The 16,625-nt window shown below is 40.6% G+C and overlaps 1 protein-coding gene across 8 annotated transcripts in view; it reads right to left on the bottom strand.

The window, feature by feature from the left end:
• AXDND1 (axonemal dynein light chain domain containing 1) overlaps nt 1–13,734 on the bottom strand; it is a 134,798-nt gene extending 121,064 nt beyond the window's left edge. For 2 of the 8 annotated variants that reach the window (XR_012475613.1, XR_012475614.1), the window contains exons 1-3: nt 13,069–13,732; nt 9,167–9,357; nt 8,853–8,953 (exon numbers count right to left, since the gene is read on the bottom strand). Coding sequence is in view for 1 of the 8 variants with exons in the window: in XM_074222149.1 (XP_074078250.1) it covers nt 8,853–8,953; nt 9,167–9,357; nt 13,069–13,171 (395 nt within the window). In the remaining 7 variants the exon portion in view is untranslated. Of the gene's footprint in view, nt 1–7,538; nt 8,816–8,852; nt 8,954–9,166; nt 9,358–13,068 lie in introns of those variants that run through there. The other 6 variants (XR_012475608.1, XM_074222149.1, XR_012475611.1 and 3 more) reach the window with 5 other exon arrangements.
• Between the last annotated feature and the right edge of the window lie 2,891 nt (nt 13,735–16,625).

Below are 16,625 nucleotides of genomic sequence, written 5' to 3'. Positions count from 1 at the left end.
ATACTAGCTAAGAAACAGAAAGGTGGAACACGGTAAACATATAATATACAGTAATAAATGATTACTATGCTTGACAAAAGTAAAGATTTAAATTTTGGCATAAGAATTTATTATTTGGTAAAAAAATTGGAAAAAAATAATGAAAAATATTGGAAAAAATGGAAACTTATTGCCTTATATTCCTTATATTCCACTGTATTCAAGAAAATCTTTTTTTCTTTTCTCCCTTTGTGTTTAAATCTAAAATAAAAACACAATGTTTCAAAAAGAAATAATTAAAAAAAATTCCAAAACCCTTTCTTTTTCTGCTATACATATAATATACAGTAGTAAATGATTACTGTGTTTGACAAATGTAACAATTTAGGTTTTGGACCACTGTAACCAACATTAAAAGAAATGTAGTAAACTGAGAAACAATCTTTACAACTAACATTTCTGACAAAGGACTCATTTCTAAAATATATAGAGAACTGAGTCAAATTTTCAAAAAAAAAAGCCATTCCCCAATTGACAAATGATCAAAGGATATGCAAAGGCAATTTCCATATGAGATCAAAGCAACACAGTCATATGAAAAATTGGTCTAAATCATTACTTATTAGAGAAATGCAAATTAAAGCTTCTCTGAGGTACCACCTCACACTTCTCAGACTGGCCAATGTGACCAAAAAGGATAATGATCATTGTTGGAAAGGTTGTGGGAAATCTGGGACACTATTACATTGTTGGTGGAGCTGTGAACTCATCCAACCTTTCTGGAGAGAAATTTGGAACTACGTCCAAAGGCAACAAAAATGTGCATACCTTTTGATCCAGCAATACCACTACTGGGTCTATGCCCTGAAGAGATGATGAAATGGGTAAAAACATCACTTGTACAAAAATATTCATAGCAGCCCTGTTTGTGGTGGCAAAGAATTGGAAATCGAGTAAATGTCCTTCAATTGGGGAATGGCTTAGCAAACTGTGGTATATGTATGTCATGGAACATTATTGTTCTATTAGAAACCAGGAGGGATGGGAATTCAGGGAAGCCTGGAGGAATTTACTTGAACTGAGTGAGATGAGCAGAACCAGAAAAATACTGTACACCCTTAACAGCAACATGGGGGTGATAATTAACCTTGATGGACTCACTCATTCCATCAGTGCAACAATCAGGGACAATTTGGGGCTGTCTGCAATGGAGAATACCATCTCTATCCAGAGAGAGAGAGAACTGTGCAGTTTGAAGAAAAGCCAAGGACCTTTAATTTAGAAAAAAAAAAGTGATATCTTATTGTCTGATCTTGCTATCTCTTATACCTTGTTTCTTCCTTAAGGATATGATTTCTCTCTCATCACATTTAATTTTGATCAAAGTGTACCATGGAAACAGTGTAAAGACTGGCAAATTGCCTTCTGTGGGGGGTGGGGGAAGGGAAATAAGATTAGGGGAAAAATTGTAAAACTCAAAATAAATAAAATCTTAAAAAAGAGATTTATGTTTTGGGATAAGAATTCATTATTTGGTAAAAAAAAATATTAGAAAAGCTAGAAAGCAGTCTGGCAGGAACTGGGTGTAAGCCAGTATATTGTTATGCAACAAGATATGGTCAAAATGGATCTGTGACCCAGATATAAGGGGAGATGTTACAAGAAAATTACAAAAAATTTTTAAAAATATATTATCTATCAGACACATGGATAGGAGAATAATATATGACAAAACAAAAGAGAGCACTGTTGAGATGTAAAATTTTTTAAAGTTTTGTACAAAAATCACGGTAACCAAGATTAGAAGGAAGGTAGAAAATTCAGAAAAAGCTTTCATAGACAATGTCCCAGATAAAGGATTCATTTCTCAAATACATAAAGAACTTCATCATATTTAGAATTGTCATACACCAATTGATCTAAGGATAACAAGAAGCAGTTTTTCGATGAACAAATCTTAACTTTATATAGTCATATAAAAAACCACTCTAAATCATTGTTGATTAGAGAAGTATAAGTTCAAATAACTTTGAGATACCATTTTATATCAGATTGGCTAAAACAATATATATCCTTCAATTGGGAATAACTCAACAAACTTGTAGATATGACGTGATATATGATGATTGTGATATATAAGAAATGAGTTGATTGGGGCAACTAGGTAGAAAAGTAGAAAAAGCACCAGCCCTGGAGTCAGGAGGACCTGAGTTCAAATTTAGCCTCAGACCCTTAATAATTACCAAGCTGTGTGACCTTGGGCAAGTCACTTAACCTCACTAACTTGGGGGGGATGATTTGATTTTGAAAAACATGAAAAGCCCTGGTAATTAAGAAGGAAGATGCTACCACCTCCAAAAAACTGACAAACAGAAATATACATAATATGGTCTTACATGTATATATATATTATATGTTTATATGCATATATGCATAAAAATATGTATATTCTTATTTAATTATAATTATAGCCTTCTCTAGGGCAGAGTGAGTGAAGAAAAAATAAAAAGTACAAAGCAGAGAACAAACAAAAACTTGAAAACTTGGAAGCATATAAAAGCTGGGTAACTTTAAAATCACTGTGTAGTATTTATTACATAGGTTTCAAAAATGGAAACATTGCTTTATATTCCTTATGTTCCACTGTATACAAGGAAATCTTCCTTTTTTTCTTTTCTCTTTGTGTTTAAATTTAAAATGAATAAACAATGTTTCAAAAAGCAATAATTAAAAAAAAATCCAAAACCTTTCCCTTTTCTGCTATCCTTAATTGTTCTTAAAAGTTCATCTTGTCCTGGGACGCTGAGCCTTCCAAGGTGAGCTCTCATCTTCCCTCTCTCAGAAGTGTGTTTCTTTTGGATCTGAACTTGACTCCAGATCATTGCTAGTAAGTAAGCTGCCCTGCTTAGCCATCTTTTAGGTCCTGTTCATGTGTGGCCTTCCCCTATTACAATGAAAACTCCTTGAGGGCAGGGCTTGCTTAGAATTGCCTCCCAAGTGTGTAGCATAGGGCCTAGAACACAGTAAGAGCTGAATAAATACTTTTTTAGAGAGAGTTGTCTTTGGAGTCAAAACTGATGGATTTCTTTTATAGAAATAAAAGTCTGTACAACAAAAAGTAATCTCAGAATCAGAATGATAGATTTGCAGTAGAAGGGCACTCGGCTGCCATGGAATCCAAACCATTCCTGACCAACTCTTCCTAGCATATTTCCACCAAATGATTGTCTGGCCTTTGTCTACTGAGCCCCAGTAATAGAAAACACACTGCCACCTTCCAAAGCAGCTTTCACTTCTAGAAGGATATAATCCTTAGCAAGTTTTTGGTTACACACAGCCTAAATCTAACACTTTCCCACATATGTCCTATGTAGGCCATCTGGTGCTAAGTCAGATAGGACAGTTTTTAAAATTCTTGAACATAGTGTGTGGGATAAAAATCCACTTAAAAAAATATAGAGACTCCTCTGAGCAAAAAGGAAAGTTTATTTTGTCTTTTCTTGAGAAAAGGACACTCCAAAGTCTCACAAAGGTAGTGAAGATCAAGGAGCTGCCCCAAGGTGACAGTCAAGGGAGATTATATGGCCTAGGATGATTCCCCCGCCCCAGCCCTTTCTTTCCAATCTGATTGGTAAAAGTGTTCAGAGTTACAATCTTTACAAGAAAAATCTACCCAGCAACAAAGAGAATAAAAGGTTTTCATAAAATATTACCTCATCATCCAGATGGCGAGGGTATCAGTAGATGATGACCTTCTGTTAAATAAATTAATGTCTGAGTATGCAAGGTCTTCTAAGGGACCCTACTAGCACTTATCAAATAAGAAAAGACAGGCTACTGTTCTCAACAGTCCATATCAAACAGGTGGCTAACTAAGACTGCAAGGTCTCTTCTCTGGAAGTATTCCACTGTGTCCCTCCCTAGCAGAATCAATGCAAGGTCTTTCTGGAAAATAGTCTGTTTCACTCCCTACCAGAATCAGGAGGGTGTCTGACTAGGAATGCAAGGCCTCTCTCCCTCTTCTAAGAATAGTCTAAGGGTAATTGTCTTTGTTTTAATGATTTTTAACCCTGACTTCACTAAGAATATTAACTCTTAAGAGGGAATATTCCACTCAATAGGATGATGCACAGCCCATATCTCTCATTTTCAACAAGACTAATATATGCTCAGTAATTCAATTCTAAAAACTTTAACATCCAAATATTATTTGCTATAAAAATCATAGTAAGGGGGTAGCTAAGTGATGACGTGGATAGAGCACTGGTCCTGGGGTCAGGTAGACCTGTGTTCATATCCAGTCTCAAGGCACTTAATACTTACTTAGCTGTGACCTTGGGCAAGTCACTTAAGCCTATTGTCTTACAAAAAACAAAATTTTTTTTAAATCATAGCAAGATGAATCTATACAAGAATAATTTATAAAAGGAACCAGAAAAGAGAAACAACAAAAATCAAGAGAGAAAGAAAGAAGTTTAAAAGGAAAACAAATGAAATCAAAAATGAAATAAAAAAGCTAGAATTGTGAAGAAACCAGTAACATTAATAAATGGTAAGCCCTGGGAAGAAGATTTCAGCAAGACTTGTTGACTCAAGGTCTAAATTCTTTCTGTTAGCACATACTATCTCTACTATTAAAAAAGGGGGGGGAGGGGGAGGGAGAGAGGGGAGGGAGAGGGAGAGAGAGAAAGAACAGCAGTGAAAATCTTAAAAGAATATACATGGAAAAACTGGAATAGGAAATGGATTAAATGAAACTTTTGTTATTATTTTAAAGCTTGTATATTTTCCCTCTTATCAAGACATAAATGGAATTTTATGCTATTACTGAATATTTTATTCCTCATTTTGCTTTTTAAGTTTTTGATATAAAATGTATTTCAAAATCAGTTGAATGAATTAGATTGTAGGCTGGATTTGAACCCCTAACTCCTAACTCCAAGACCAGTGCTCTTGTTCATTATGACACCTTGCTGCCTTTTATTAGAAGCAATTAGGTGTCACAAGCAATCCAGGCCTAGATACTTAGTAGCAATGTGTTCCCAGGGCAAGTCATTGAACTTCTCTTAGCCTCAACTTAATGCTTAAAAATTATCAAGAATTTATTTAACTATCGGGGTGGCTAGGTGGCAAAGTGGGTAAAAGCACCAGCCCTGGAGTCAGGAGTACCTGGGTTCAAATCGGGTCTCAGACACTTAATAATTACTTAGCTGTGTGGCCTTGGGCAAGCCACTTAACCTCCTTTGCCTTGCAAAAAAAAAAAAGAATTTATTTAACTATGGTAACAATAAAGTTGTTGACACTGGCTTTCCACACTGGAACTACTATTTGCATTTGGAATATTAAAAGATTTTATTTACAACAAACAATATAATAAAACAGTGCCACATTAGGTCATTTAAATGTTCATATGCTGTTATATCCCACTACCAAAGAGATTAAGCTATTAAGAACCTATAGTTCCAGATGGTTCAGATCCAAAAGAAACACACTTCTGGCCTTGGTTGGGACTGTTCCAGAACAATCCAAGTTCCTAGTCCAGAGAATTATGGTGTGGGCATGTTAGTTTTTGAGGCTTTTTAGGACTGCAATTCACCTGAAGAAGTTTTAGTTTAATCGAGAGACCTAAAATTCCCCAATAAATTCTATCTCCTAAAAAGAACTAACCAGCTAGCCAAAGGTCTTGCCAGGTTTCTCGCGCCATACTTATTCTGGGAGAGATCACCCAGCATGTCCCCAAAAGAGAAGGGATTTTTCAGGTTTGCCCCCAAGAGGAAACTATGACTAAGATTATATAGTACTGCCCTAAATTCAGACAAAGTACATACACCTTGATTAATAACAATTGGCCCAGGAAATGTGGCCAAAGGGTATTCTACCAACCCATATGTGAGTTGTCTGGTGATCAGCTGGTTCTGCCTCCTGCAGAATGCTGAAATGTCACACAAACCTAGCTCAATCTTTTCTACAGGTGTATAATGCAACTTTGGCTATTTTTATGCTATAACATTCTGGCTCTTTTGTCTAAGGCATCTCTCCATTACATCCTATGTCTCCTGAGTCATCATCATCTTCTGTTCCACCCCCATAATAGTTAAAGAGAATTCAAGAACATCTTGGGAACTTGTTCTCAAGGTAGATTGCTATTTTTTTAATCACTCTGATAACTACTGACCTTAAAGAAGTTAATCAATATTCTATCATTATAATAATTAGCTGACATTTTTACAGTGCTTCATGATTATGAATCTCCACTGAAGTCTTACAATGACATAATCAAAAAAATGACCCAGTGACCATGTTGTAAATTCAGTCACAATTTCGAAAGATCATAAAACACAACAAATAATTAGCAGAAAGACCACCTAAGGACTGAAAAACTTGGAATGATCACTAGGATAATGAACTTAAGAGTGTTAGAACCCAGAAAGTAAAAGCATCAATATTAAGTCTTTTGTCATCACCCCACAATATCTCCAGAACATTTATATATAAAGTATAAAAATTCTTGGTATTTTGCTGCAATGGGATTAGAAAAAATGCCATGATCTTCTCTGAAATTCCACATTCACACATATGCAGGAAAAAAATCTCAAATCTGGGGAGGCTAGGTGGCGCAGTGGATAGAGCACTGGTCTTGGAGTCAGAAGTACCTGAGTTCAAATCCAGTCTCCGACTCTTAATAATTACCTAGCCATGTGGCCTTGGGCAAGTCACTTAACCCCATTGTCTTGAAAAAAAATCTAAAAAAAAATAGTTAAAAAAAAATCTCAAATCCTACGGTCTTGTGGACTTTGGTTCACCCCCAAAGGTAGTGTGTACCTAAACAATGAGCAAAGCACCCGGTCTCTATGCGGTTCCACTTCCTCATCTGTAAATTATGGAAAATTAAAGTAGATTAAGTCTTCTTGATTACAATGTATTCTTCTAAGAGCCAAATAAAAATGCTTTATAAATTATAGCTCACCATGGAAACAAAGAGAAATTCTTGTTATTCTGAAAATAGGGTCTGAGAAATTTCTGCTGATGTGAATTAAGACTAATAGAGATTAGAGTTCACTTGGAGGAAAACAGAAGATTAAACAGATTCTAAAAATAACTAGTTTAGTCTACTCAGGATATGAAGAGTCTATTTCCTAGCCTTTGTTCTGTCCTAGATCTGATATTTGGTCCCATCTTACCCCACTGCAGTGTGAGGAGGGAAAAGCAGATAATTTGTCCTCAAATATTGGTCACTTTTCTTCAGGCTGTGGGATAGGAGTATCCACTGGAGTGCAGGGGAAAGGATGTTGCATTTGGAAACAAAGGAGCTGAGGACAAATCTACCTCTGTCCCTTCCTACTACTTGCTCAACTTTGGGCAAGTTGCTTCATCTCTGTTTTTCTCTGATTCTCTGTTTTTCCTTTTCCCAGGAATCCATGCAGAATGGTATTAGAATCAACTAACATTGTTTTGGCTTTCATTTTCCAAGAAAACCATGACCATCAGGGAGGTAACACCATGATAAGCACGTGAACTGGATTTTGAGCCAGAGGGGTTTGAGCTGTCACTATACTCACTTTTTTTCTCCACAGACCCACTAGTGGCCAGATAGGAATCAGGATGACTGGAGATGGACCTGGATGTGAGGCAGTCAGTGTTAAATGACTTGTCCAAAGTCATACGTAGTTAATAAGAATCAAATGTCTGAGCAGGGCTCTGGTAGCCCTTTTAAAAGTAACTTGGATGTCTCAGGAAGACCTGCGGGCAAATCCAGCCTTCGATACTTAGTAGGGCTAGACCCTGAATTTCTCTTAGCCTCAGTTTCCTAGATTGTAAAATGGAGCCGGTCAACTACAGTGGACTTGTTCACTCCGGCAGGACAACCATCAAAGACAATTCTGAGACTTGTGTTAGCAAATACCATCCATAGCCAGAGAAGGAACTGTGACATTGGAAGGAGACTAAAGCTTACTATCTTCAATTCTTAAAAGTTATCTAATGTATTGTCATTTCCCCCCCCCCAATGTCTTTTTCCTCCCATTTGGATTTGATTCTTCTTTCACAACCAGGTTGAAGGGACTATATGTTTAGCATAATTATACACGTGGAGCTTATATTAGATTGCTTTCTGTGGAGGGGAGAGAGAGGGAAGGGAGGATGGGAGGGAGAAAAATGTAAAACTCAAAATCCTGCAAAAAAAAAAACATGATTGGAGAAAACTAGTGCTAACTTTAAAAATTATTTTAAAAAGGGGGTAGCTAGGTGGCACAGTGGATAGAGCACTGGCCCTGGTGTCAGGAGGACCTGAGTTCAAATCCGGTCTCAGATACTTATAATCACCTAGCTGTGTGGCCTTGGACAAGCCACTTAACCCCATTGCCTTGCCAAAAAAAAAAAATATTTAAAAAAAAAAAGAAAAGAAATAAGGGAACTTGCAAAAAAGCAAGGTTGCAGTTATTGTTTTGTCTGCCTCCATATAAAGCAAGTGGTGGTGAAAGTGTCAATAATGGAAATTAAGCATAAAAGTGAAAAGAATGGGGGCGGCTAGGTGGTGCAGTGGATAGAGCCTGGGCCCTGGAGTTAAGGAGAACTGAGTTGGTGAACTCGGACACTTAGCTGTGTGCCCTTGGGCAAGTCATTTAACCATGGCCTTGCAAAAAACAAATTTTAAAGTGGGTAAAAAATAAAATAAAATGGGGCTGGCGGGATCGCCGCTTCCCAGGTTAAGGTGAGGCTTCGGGGCCAGCCTGTATGCTCCCGCCTGCTGGGCACAGCGTTTGTGTTAGGCTTGGGCAAGGCCAGTGGGGCTGAGTGGCCGGGCCGGGAATGCCAGCTGGGAGAAGGCACTGTGGGGGGGGGGCCGGCGCCCCCGTGCCCGCGGGGCCCTTTACCTTCCAGCCCCCGAGAAGGACACAGGGTGGTCGGTGAGGAAGCGGAACTTGCCCCGCCGGCCCGGGCACTGCCACACTTTGCTGGTGGGGGGCATCCCGGCCTAGGAGGAAGCAGAGGGGCGGCCGGCTCAGCGGGGTGGGGGGCTCGGGCTGCCGTCACCCCATCCTCCCCTCGGGGACGCGGGGTGTCAGGGCTCTCCCACCGCCCCTCCCCAGGACAGCCAAGTTGGCAGCGGCCGCCTCCAGCTTCGCGCCTCCGGCTTCGCGCCTCCGGTTTTGCGCCTCCCGCTTCGTGCCTCCACCGCGTTCGTTACCACTGTAACCCGGGAAAGGCAGTGCCAGGAGAGGGGCTTGTTCACCCCCAGGGCCCGCGCCGACTCCTCGGGGGCGACCGCAGCCGGGTGGCGGGGCAGCAGGTAGTCCGGGCAGCTGCCCGCGTGGGCCTCCCGGCTCAGCGCCGCCAGGATCTCCTCCGGGATGCAGTCCCAGGTCCGGGCCGGGGCCGCTGCAAAGCAACGGGGGCCATGAGCCAGGCTAGTGTTGTCACTGTTAATACTGTTATCATTACTGGCAAGACCATGCCAAGGTCTCGGGGCTAACTTTATTATTGTTATTATTATTATTATTATTATTATTATTATTATTTACAGGGCAGTGGGGTTAAGTGGCTTGCCCAAGGCCACACGGCTAGGTCATTATTAAGTGTCTGAGACCAGATGTGAACCCAGGTACTCCTGACTCCAAGGCGGGTGCTCTATCCACCGTGCCACCTAGCCGCCCCTTTTATCTCTCTTTTTGAAAAAATTATGTGCTATATGAGATGACTCTCTGGAAGAAAAAGATATAAGGGAAAATGGGTAATGTAAAAAACAAAAGATAGCAATAAAAATGTATTTTTTTTAAAAGATGAGGAGAGGTGGGAAAACGATCACCGCTAATTAGTGATTGGATCTTACAAAGTTACTTGACCAAAAATCCATCACCGAAATGGGTTGTCTAAAATGAACGCTGCTAATGACTTCCAAATCTATCTTGCTGTTTGCAGAATCAATATGCCTAGTTAGAAAGGTGAAAATAACATTGAAGTAACATAAAAAAAAAGAGCCTGGTATAGAGAAAAGCAAATTGATCGTGCCTTAGAAAATCTCAGTTTGAGGCCCAATTGTGCTACTTACAGCTGGCTAAGTCTACGAGTCTCAGCTTTCTCATCAGTCAAAAAGAAATGTTCAATAGTCAACTGGTAATGTGAGACTTCTCAGGGGAGAGAGTGGGAGTACACACATAGAATTGAGAGTGAATCATGGGGGCAGCTAGTTGGTGCAGTGGATAGAGCACCAGTCCTGGAGTCAGGAGTACCTGAGTTCAAATCCGGCCTCAGACACTTAATAATTGCCTAGCAGTGTGACCTTGGGCAAGTCACTTCACTCCATTGCCTTGCCAAAAAAAATAAATAAAAATTGAAAAAAGCCCATCAGTTCAATTAAAAGATTAGTTGATGGAGCAGTGAATTGGCACCACTATTCTGGAAAGCCATGTGGATGTGTATAAATAAAATGAATAAAATGTCCATACCCTTTGACCTGGAGACCCCTTAGCTAAGGAAATATAACCTAAGATATAAGTACTAGGCATCGTAAGCATAAGCATTAATGTCTCAGACCTCAAGATAGTCATCTAAGAGGGAAATGGCATGCAAATTCCTACATACATATAAGATATAATCTCTGGATGAAGTCACTAGCAGGGGAAAGGTCTCTTGCAGGAGGTGAAATCTGAGCTGAAAGTTGAATAAGGAAGACAAGACAAGGAGGTGAAAGTGGGGGAAGGGAAAGCATTCTAGCTGTGGGGAGAGCTAGGGAAATGCCAGCAATCAGAAAACTGAGTTTCTTCTTTAAGGAACAGCAGAGAGCAGAGTCACAGAACCAAAGACTATGTGGAAGGTAGTAAGGTATGAGACGACTAAACAGGTAGAAAGGGACCAGGTTTAAGAAACAGAGTAGGATCCAATAGGAAGATTCAAAAGAAATACTGATAAATGACTACAGTAATCTATTGTTTGACAAACCCAAAGACATTAATTTTTAATAAAGTAAGAGCTCACTTTGTGACAAAAATTACTGGGAAAACTGGAAAATGGTATGGCAAAAACTAGGCATAGACTTACATCTCACACCCTATACCAAAATAAGGTCAAAATGGGTACAGGATTTAGACATAAAGGGCAATACCATAGACCAAATAATTTGTCAGATCTATGGAGAGAGGAGAAATTTATGACCAAGCAAGAAATAGATTACATTACAAACTGAAAAATGGATGATTTTGACTATATTAAATGAAAAAGGTTTTGCACTAATAAACCTAATGCTGCCAAAATTAGAAGGAAAGAAAGTTGGGAAACAATTTTCACAGCTGGGGGGGGGGGTCTGATAAAGATCTCATTCCTAAAATATATGTAGAGAGAGAACTGCAAATTTATAAGGTGACAAGTCCTCACAAATGATCAAAGGATATGAACAATTTTCAAATGAAATTAAAACTATATATATTCATATGAAAAAATGCTCCAAATCATTACTGATTAGAGAAATGCAAAGTAAAACAACTATGAGGTATTACCAACAACCATTAGGTATCACCTCACCACTATCAGACTGGCCAAAATGACAAAAAAGGCAAAATGAGCAATGTTGGAGAGGTTGTAGAAGAAATGGAACATTGATGCACTATTGGTGGAGTTGTGAACCGATTCAACCATTCTAAAGAGCAATTTGGGACGGTGCCCAAAGAGCAATAAAACTGATCATACCTTTTGACTTAGTAATACTAATTCTAGGCCTATATCCAGGAGAAATCACAGAAAATGGGAAGAAGTCCCACATGTTCCAAAATATTCATAGCAGCTCTTTTTAGTAGAAAAGAATTGGAAATTGAGGGGATGCCCATCAATTGGGGACTGACTGAACAAGTTAAAATATATATTCATAGTCATATGAAAAATTGCTCTAAATCATTACTTATTAGAGAAATGCAAATTAAAGCTTCTCTGAGGTACCACCTCACACCTCTCAGACTGGCCAATACCAGAAAGGATAATGATCATTGTTGGAAGGGTTGTGGGAAATCTGGGACACTATTACATTGTTGGTAGAGCTGTGAACTCATCCAACCTTTCTGGAGAAAAATTTGGAACTCTGCCCAAAGGGCAACAAAAATGCACATACCCTTTGATCCAGCAATTCCACTACTGGGTCTATACCCTGAAGAGATGATGGAAAAAGGGTAAAAACATCACTTGTACAAAAATATTTATAGCAGCCCTGTTTGTGGTGGCAAAGAATTGGAAATAAGTAAATGTCCTTCAATTGGGGAATGGCTTAACAAACTGGTATATGTATGTCATGTCACTGTTCTATTAGAAACCAGGAAGGATGGGAATTCAGGGGAGCCTGGAGGGATCTGCATGAACTGATGCTGAGTGATGTTCAACCTTGAGGGACTTCCTCATTCCATCAGTGCAACAATCAGGGACAATTTGGGGCTGTCTGCAATGGAGGATGCCATCTGTATCCAGATAAAGAACTGTGGAGTTTGAACAAAGACCAAGGACTATTTTCCCTTTACTTTAGAAAAAAAAAAAACCTGATAGCTTATTGTCTGATCTTGCTATCTCTTCTACTTTATGTTTCTTCCTTAAGGATATGATTTCTCTCTCATCATATTCAATTTGGATCAATGTATACCATGGAAACAATGTAAAGACTGACAGATTTTGCCTTCTGTGGGGGGGTGGAAGGAGGGAAGTAAGATGAGGGGGGAAAAATTGTAAAACTCAAAATAAAATCTTTAAAATAATTAAGTAAACTATATGAATATTATGGACTACTATTGTTCTATAAGAAACCGAGTGGGGGCAGCTAGGTGGCCCAGTGGATAGAGCACCGGCCCTGGAGGCAGGACCCGAGCTTAATGATTACCTAGCTGTGTGGCCTCGGGCAAGCCACTTAACCCCATTGCCTTGCAAAAAAAAAAAAATGAAATTGGTTTAATTCACAATACTACTTGGAAATCTACGCGATCCATAGCCAATATGCTGTGCGCGTGTCATGTTCAAGGTGAAGCTACATGTTTAACAAAGTAAAAGCGTTGCTTTATTTAAAGCCATGGGTGCTGTGGTGCCGCTCGGACGGGGGCAACGTGGCTCGGGGGCCGGTACCTGTGTCCCCGGGGCCGGCAGCCGGCGGGTCCGCGGCCGCTGGGTCCTCACTGGCCGCCGGCTGCCCGGGCGGCAGCGGGCCAGGCTTCCTGTTCTGAGGCATGGCGCGCAGTGGCGGCTCCTCCTCGCCCCTCGGGTCCTAGGAGAGAGAGATGAAGGCGGCCGCCGCCGGGCCAGGGCGGCCCGAGGCTGCGGCCGGGGCCTCCAAAGTCGCCTCGGCGCCCCCTGCCCCGTGCCGCCCGCCCGCGCCCCTGGCCCCCTGGCCCGGCCGCTCCACCGCGCAGCGGCCTCGGAGCCGGGAAGGGCGCCGAGGTGCGGCGGCGGCAAAGCTACGGCACCCTCCCACCCCGGCTCCCTCGCCGCCCCTTGGGATGCGATCCCCAAGACAGTCAACGGCCAAGCCCCCCGGGCTTCCGATGGCGTTACCCTCCCGCCAGCGCGCCGAGGCACGTCGCCACGGACGCCGGGCGGTCGCCATAGAAACCGGAGGCCCCCCGGGCCTTAGCGACCGCCGGCCGTGGCTGTCTCCGGCGAAGCCTGAGCGGAAGGTGAGGAAGGCAAGCGCTTGCCTTGGCCGCTCCCCTAGCAGAACTCTTTGAAATTTAAAATAGCCTTTTAACAGGGCGTTTGAGAAGGATCTAGAAAGAGGCGGGAAAACTGTCTAGAGAGTGTAGAATTTTCAAGAAGGCTCCTGCCTAGACGACAAAATCAGGCCCCTCCGGGGGGATCCGGGCAGCCGCGCGCCAGGGCCCAAAGAGGCCCCTTGTAGGGTCTGTGGAACTGACTTCCGGCCTTCCCAGGCGGGGGAGGGGAGGCGGGGAGGAGCCGCGCCCCCCCCCCCCCGGCCCCGCCACTGACCCGGCCATTCCCCGGGCCGAGCTTCCGTTTTCTCTTCCGCTCCCGCTCATCCGCCTTCCGGCCCCCCAACCCCAGCAACCCCAGCAGCTAACATTTACAGAGAGGGGATGCTTTCCATACCTCCTCGGGGGCTCGCATCAGACCCTCTGCAGAGAGGACAAGTTCAAGGTTCTGTCCAGGACCGCACAGCTAGTGTTTGACTCTGACCCTGGGGTTCATCCCCGAGGATAATACGTATTTTATTAAATACAATTTTAAATTTAGTTAAATTAAAAATTAAATACTTATTTTATTACATAAAACATTTATTTTGTTACATAAAATTAGTATTATTTTACTAAATAAAGTAATTATTATTTCATTAAATAAAATAATACTTATTAAATAAAATACTTATTAAATGAAGTAATACTTATTCTATTAAATGAAGTAATACTTATTCTATTAACTACTTATTCTATTAAATAAAATAATACTTATTCTATTGAATAAAATAATACTTATTCTATTAAATAAAGACTTATTCTATTAAAATAATACTTATTCTATTAAATAAAATAATACTTATTTTATTTAATGAAATATTTAAAAAATACAATGAAATATTTTATTAAATGTTTATTTAAAGTCAAGCACAGAAAAAATAAAACTACCAGGTCCCTAAAGTTTCTGAAGATTTGAAAAATGAATATTTTCCTACCAATGGATGATTTGTAATAAGGGCAGGTAGTTGGTGCAGTAGATCTATAGATTGTGAGTTCCTTGAGGGCAGAGACTACTTTTGCCTTTTTTTTTTTGTATTCCCAGTGCTTAGCACAATGTCTAGCAATATGGCCTGGACTCAATATTTATTTTTTGTATATCCAATAGAATAAGTTATATTAAGATGCTTATATGTCAGGCTTGTTAGATCCAGGCCTCTTACCCAGTTGAGCCTGGTTGATAATCCTTTCCTGAGAAAATAAAAACTAATCTCCTTAGATGCTTCAAACAACTCTCAATTTCACCTTGGCAACCCGAAACAATTCACATCCTCCATGGAAATTCCAATGACTTCCCATCCCTATGGAAAACCATGCCACCATGCTTCCTCTATATCCCATATCCTAGAAAAGGCATGATCTTATGACTACCCAGTGCTGGAGTCGGTTCTGACCCAGCCCTCCATTCCTTCCTTTAATAGACAACTTTACCTTCCATTTGCCTCCATGTCCATCTTCCTTAAACCAAAGGATTTTCTGACCCCCACATTTAACTTTTCAAAGCCCTAATACAAAAAAAAAAAGAGGCAAAGATAGTCCTACCCTCAAGGAATTTACAATCTAAGGATAAAGACAACATGCACATAAGAACAAAGTAAACCATAAATAGGACCTTGTGACCCAGTGATCATAGTTTGTCTTGACCCCAGATCAGAAGGTTGGGTATTCAAATCACATTGGGGTCAGCACTTACATAAATAGGAAATAATAGAGGGAAGGCACTAGTTCAGATTTAAATCCAGGGAGGTCTGGAGTCAGGAAGAAGGAGAGTGTTGCAGGTGTGGGAGATAACCAGAGAAAATGTCAAGAGCTGAAGTGTCTTGCTAGTGGACAGGCAGGAGTGTCACTGGATCAAAGAGTATTTTGTCAAAGGGGAGTCAGATGCAAGACTGGAAAGCCAGAAGGGAATTAGATCATAAAGGACTTTGAATGCCAAATAGCATTTTGTATTTGTTTTTGGAGATGATAAAGAACCTTTGGAGTTTCCTGAATGGGGGATGACATGATGAAATTGGTGTTTTAGGAAAATCACTGGTGGCCAAATTGGAGTGGGAAGAGGCAGGTGGACCCACCAGGAGCTATTGCAATAATCTAAACATCAGGTGAAAGGGCTTGCATTAGGGTGGTGGTAGTATCAAAGGAGAGTATATTTGAGAGATGGTGAAAGATGGATCTGGGTAGTGAGAAACTGAGGAATCTAGAACATAGAATCCTAGATCTCAACTAACTTGAGTCCTGGTTCTGCAATCTGGATCTAGGTGTAATCTGCCCTCAGAAACTAATTAGTTCTGTGACCTTGGTCAAACACTTAACCTCTCTTTGCACCAATTTCCTCATCTATAGAGTAGCAGATGAGAAAAAGATCATATTTAGTGTTATTCTTGTAATGGTACTGCCACTTTAACCTATCCGGTGTATGTATCTTTTTGGTTTCCTACAAGGTCTGAGCAGCCAAGATGTGCTCTCAGGAGTTGTTGTCCAGTTGTGTCTGACATTTCTCGGCAAAGATACCATGGTTTCCCATTTGATACTAGGATGGTTAGCCATTTCCTTCTCCAATGGATTAAGACAAACACAAGTGAAGTGACTTGCCCAAGGTCACATAACTAGTGACCATCAGATCTTAAACTCCAGGCCTGGGACTCTATCCAATGAGCTACCTAGCTGGCCATTGGTGAATTCAGTGAACTTTGTCCACAATAACCCATCCTCCTCCTCCTCCTTCCCACTCCCATTCCCTCCAGGGGATGTCGGATCACTAGGTTAAGAACACTAATGTAATAGTTATACATGTATAAATATAACTATAGATCAAATTACTCATTGTCAAGGGGAGGAAGAAGGAAGGGAGAAAAATGTAGAACTCAAAATCTTACCAAAAAAATGAATGCTGAAAACTATCTTTGCATGTAGTTGGGGGAAAAAAAATAAATTAAC

Source organism: Macrotis lagotis, chromosome 2 (genome assembly GCF_037893015.1).
Source record: "Macrotis lagotis isolate mMagLag1 chromosome 2, bilby.v1.9.chrom.fasta, whole genome shotgun sequence".
In the NCBI taxonomy this organism is placed as follows: Eukaryota; Metazoa; Chordata; class Mammalia; order Peramelemorphia; family Peramelidae; genus Macrotis; species Macrotis lagotis.
Note: the sequence above shows the minus strand (reverse complement) of the source record. Positions and strands in the feature narration are given on the sequence as shown.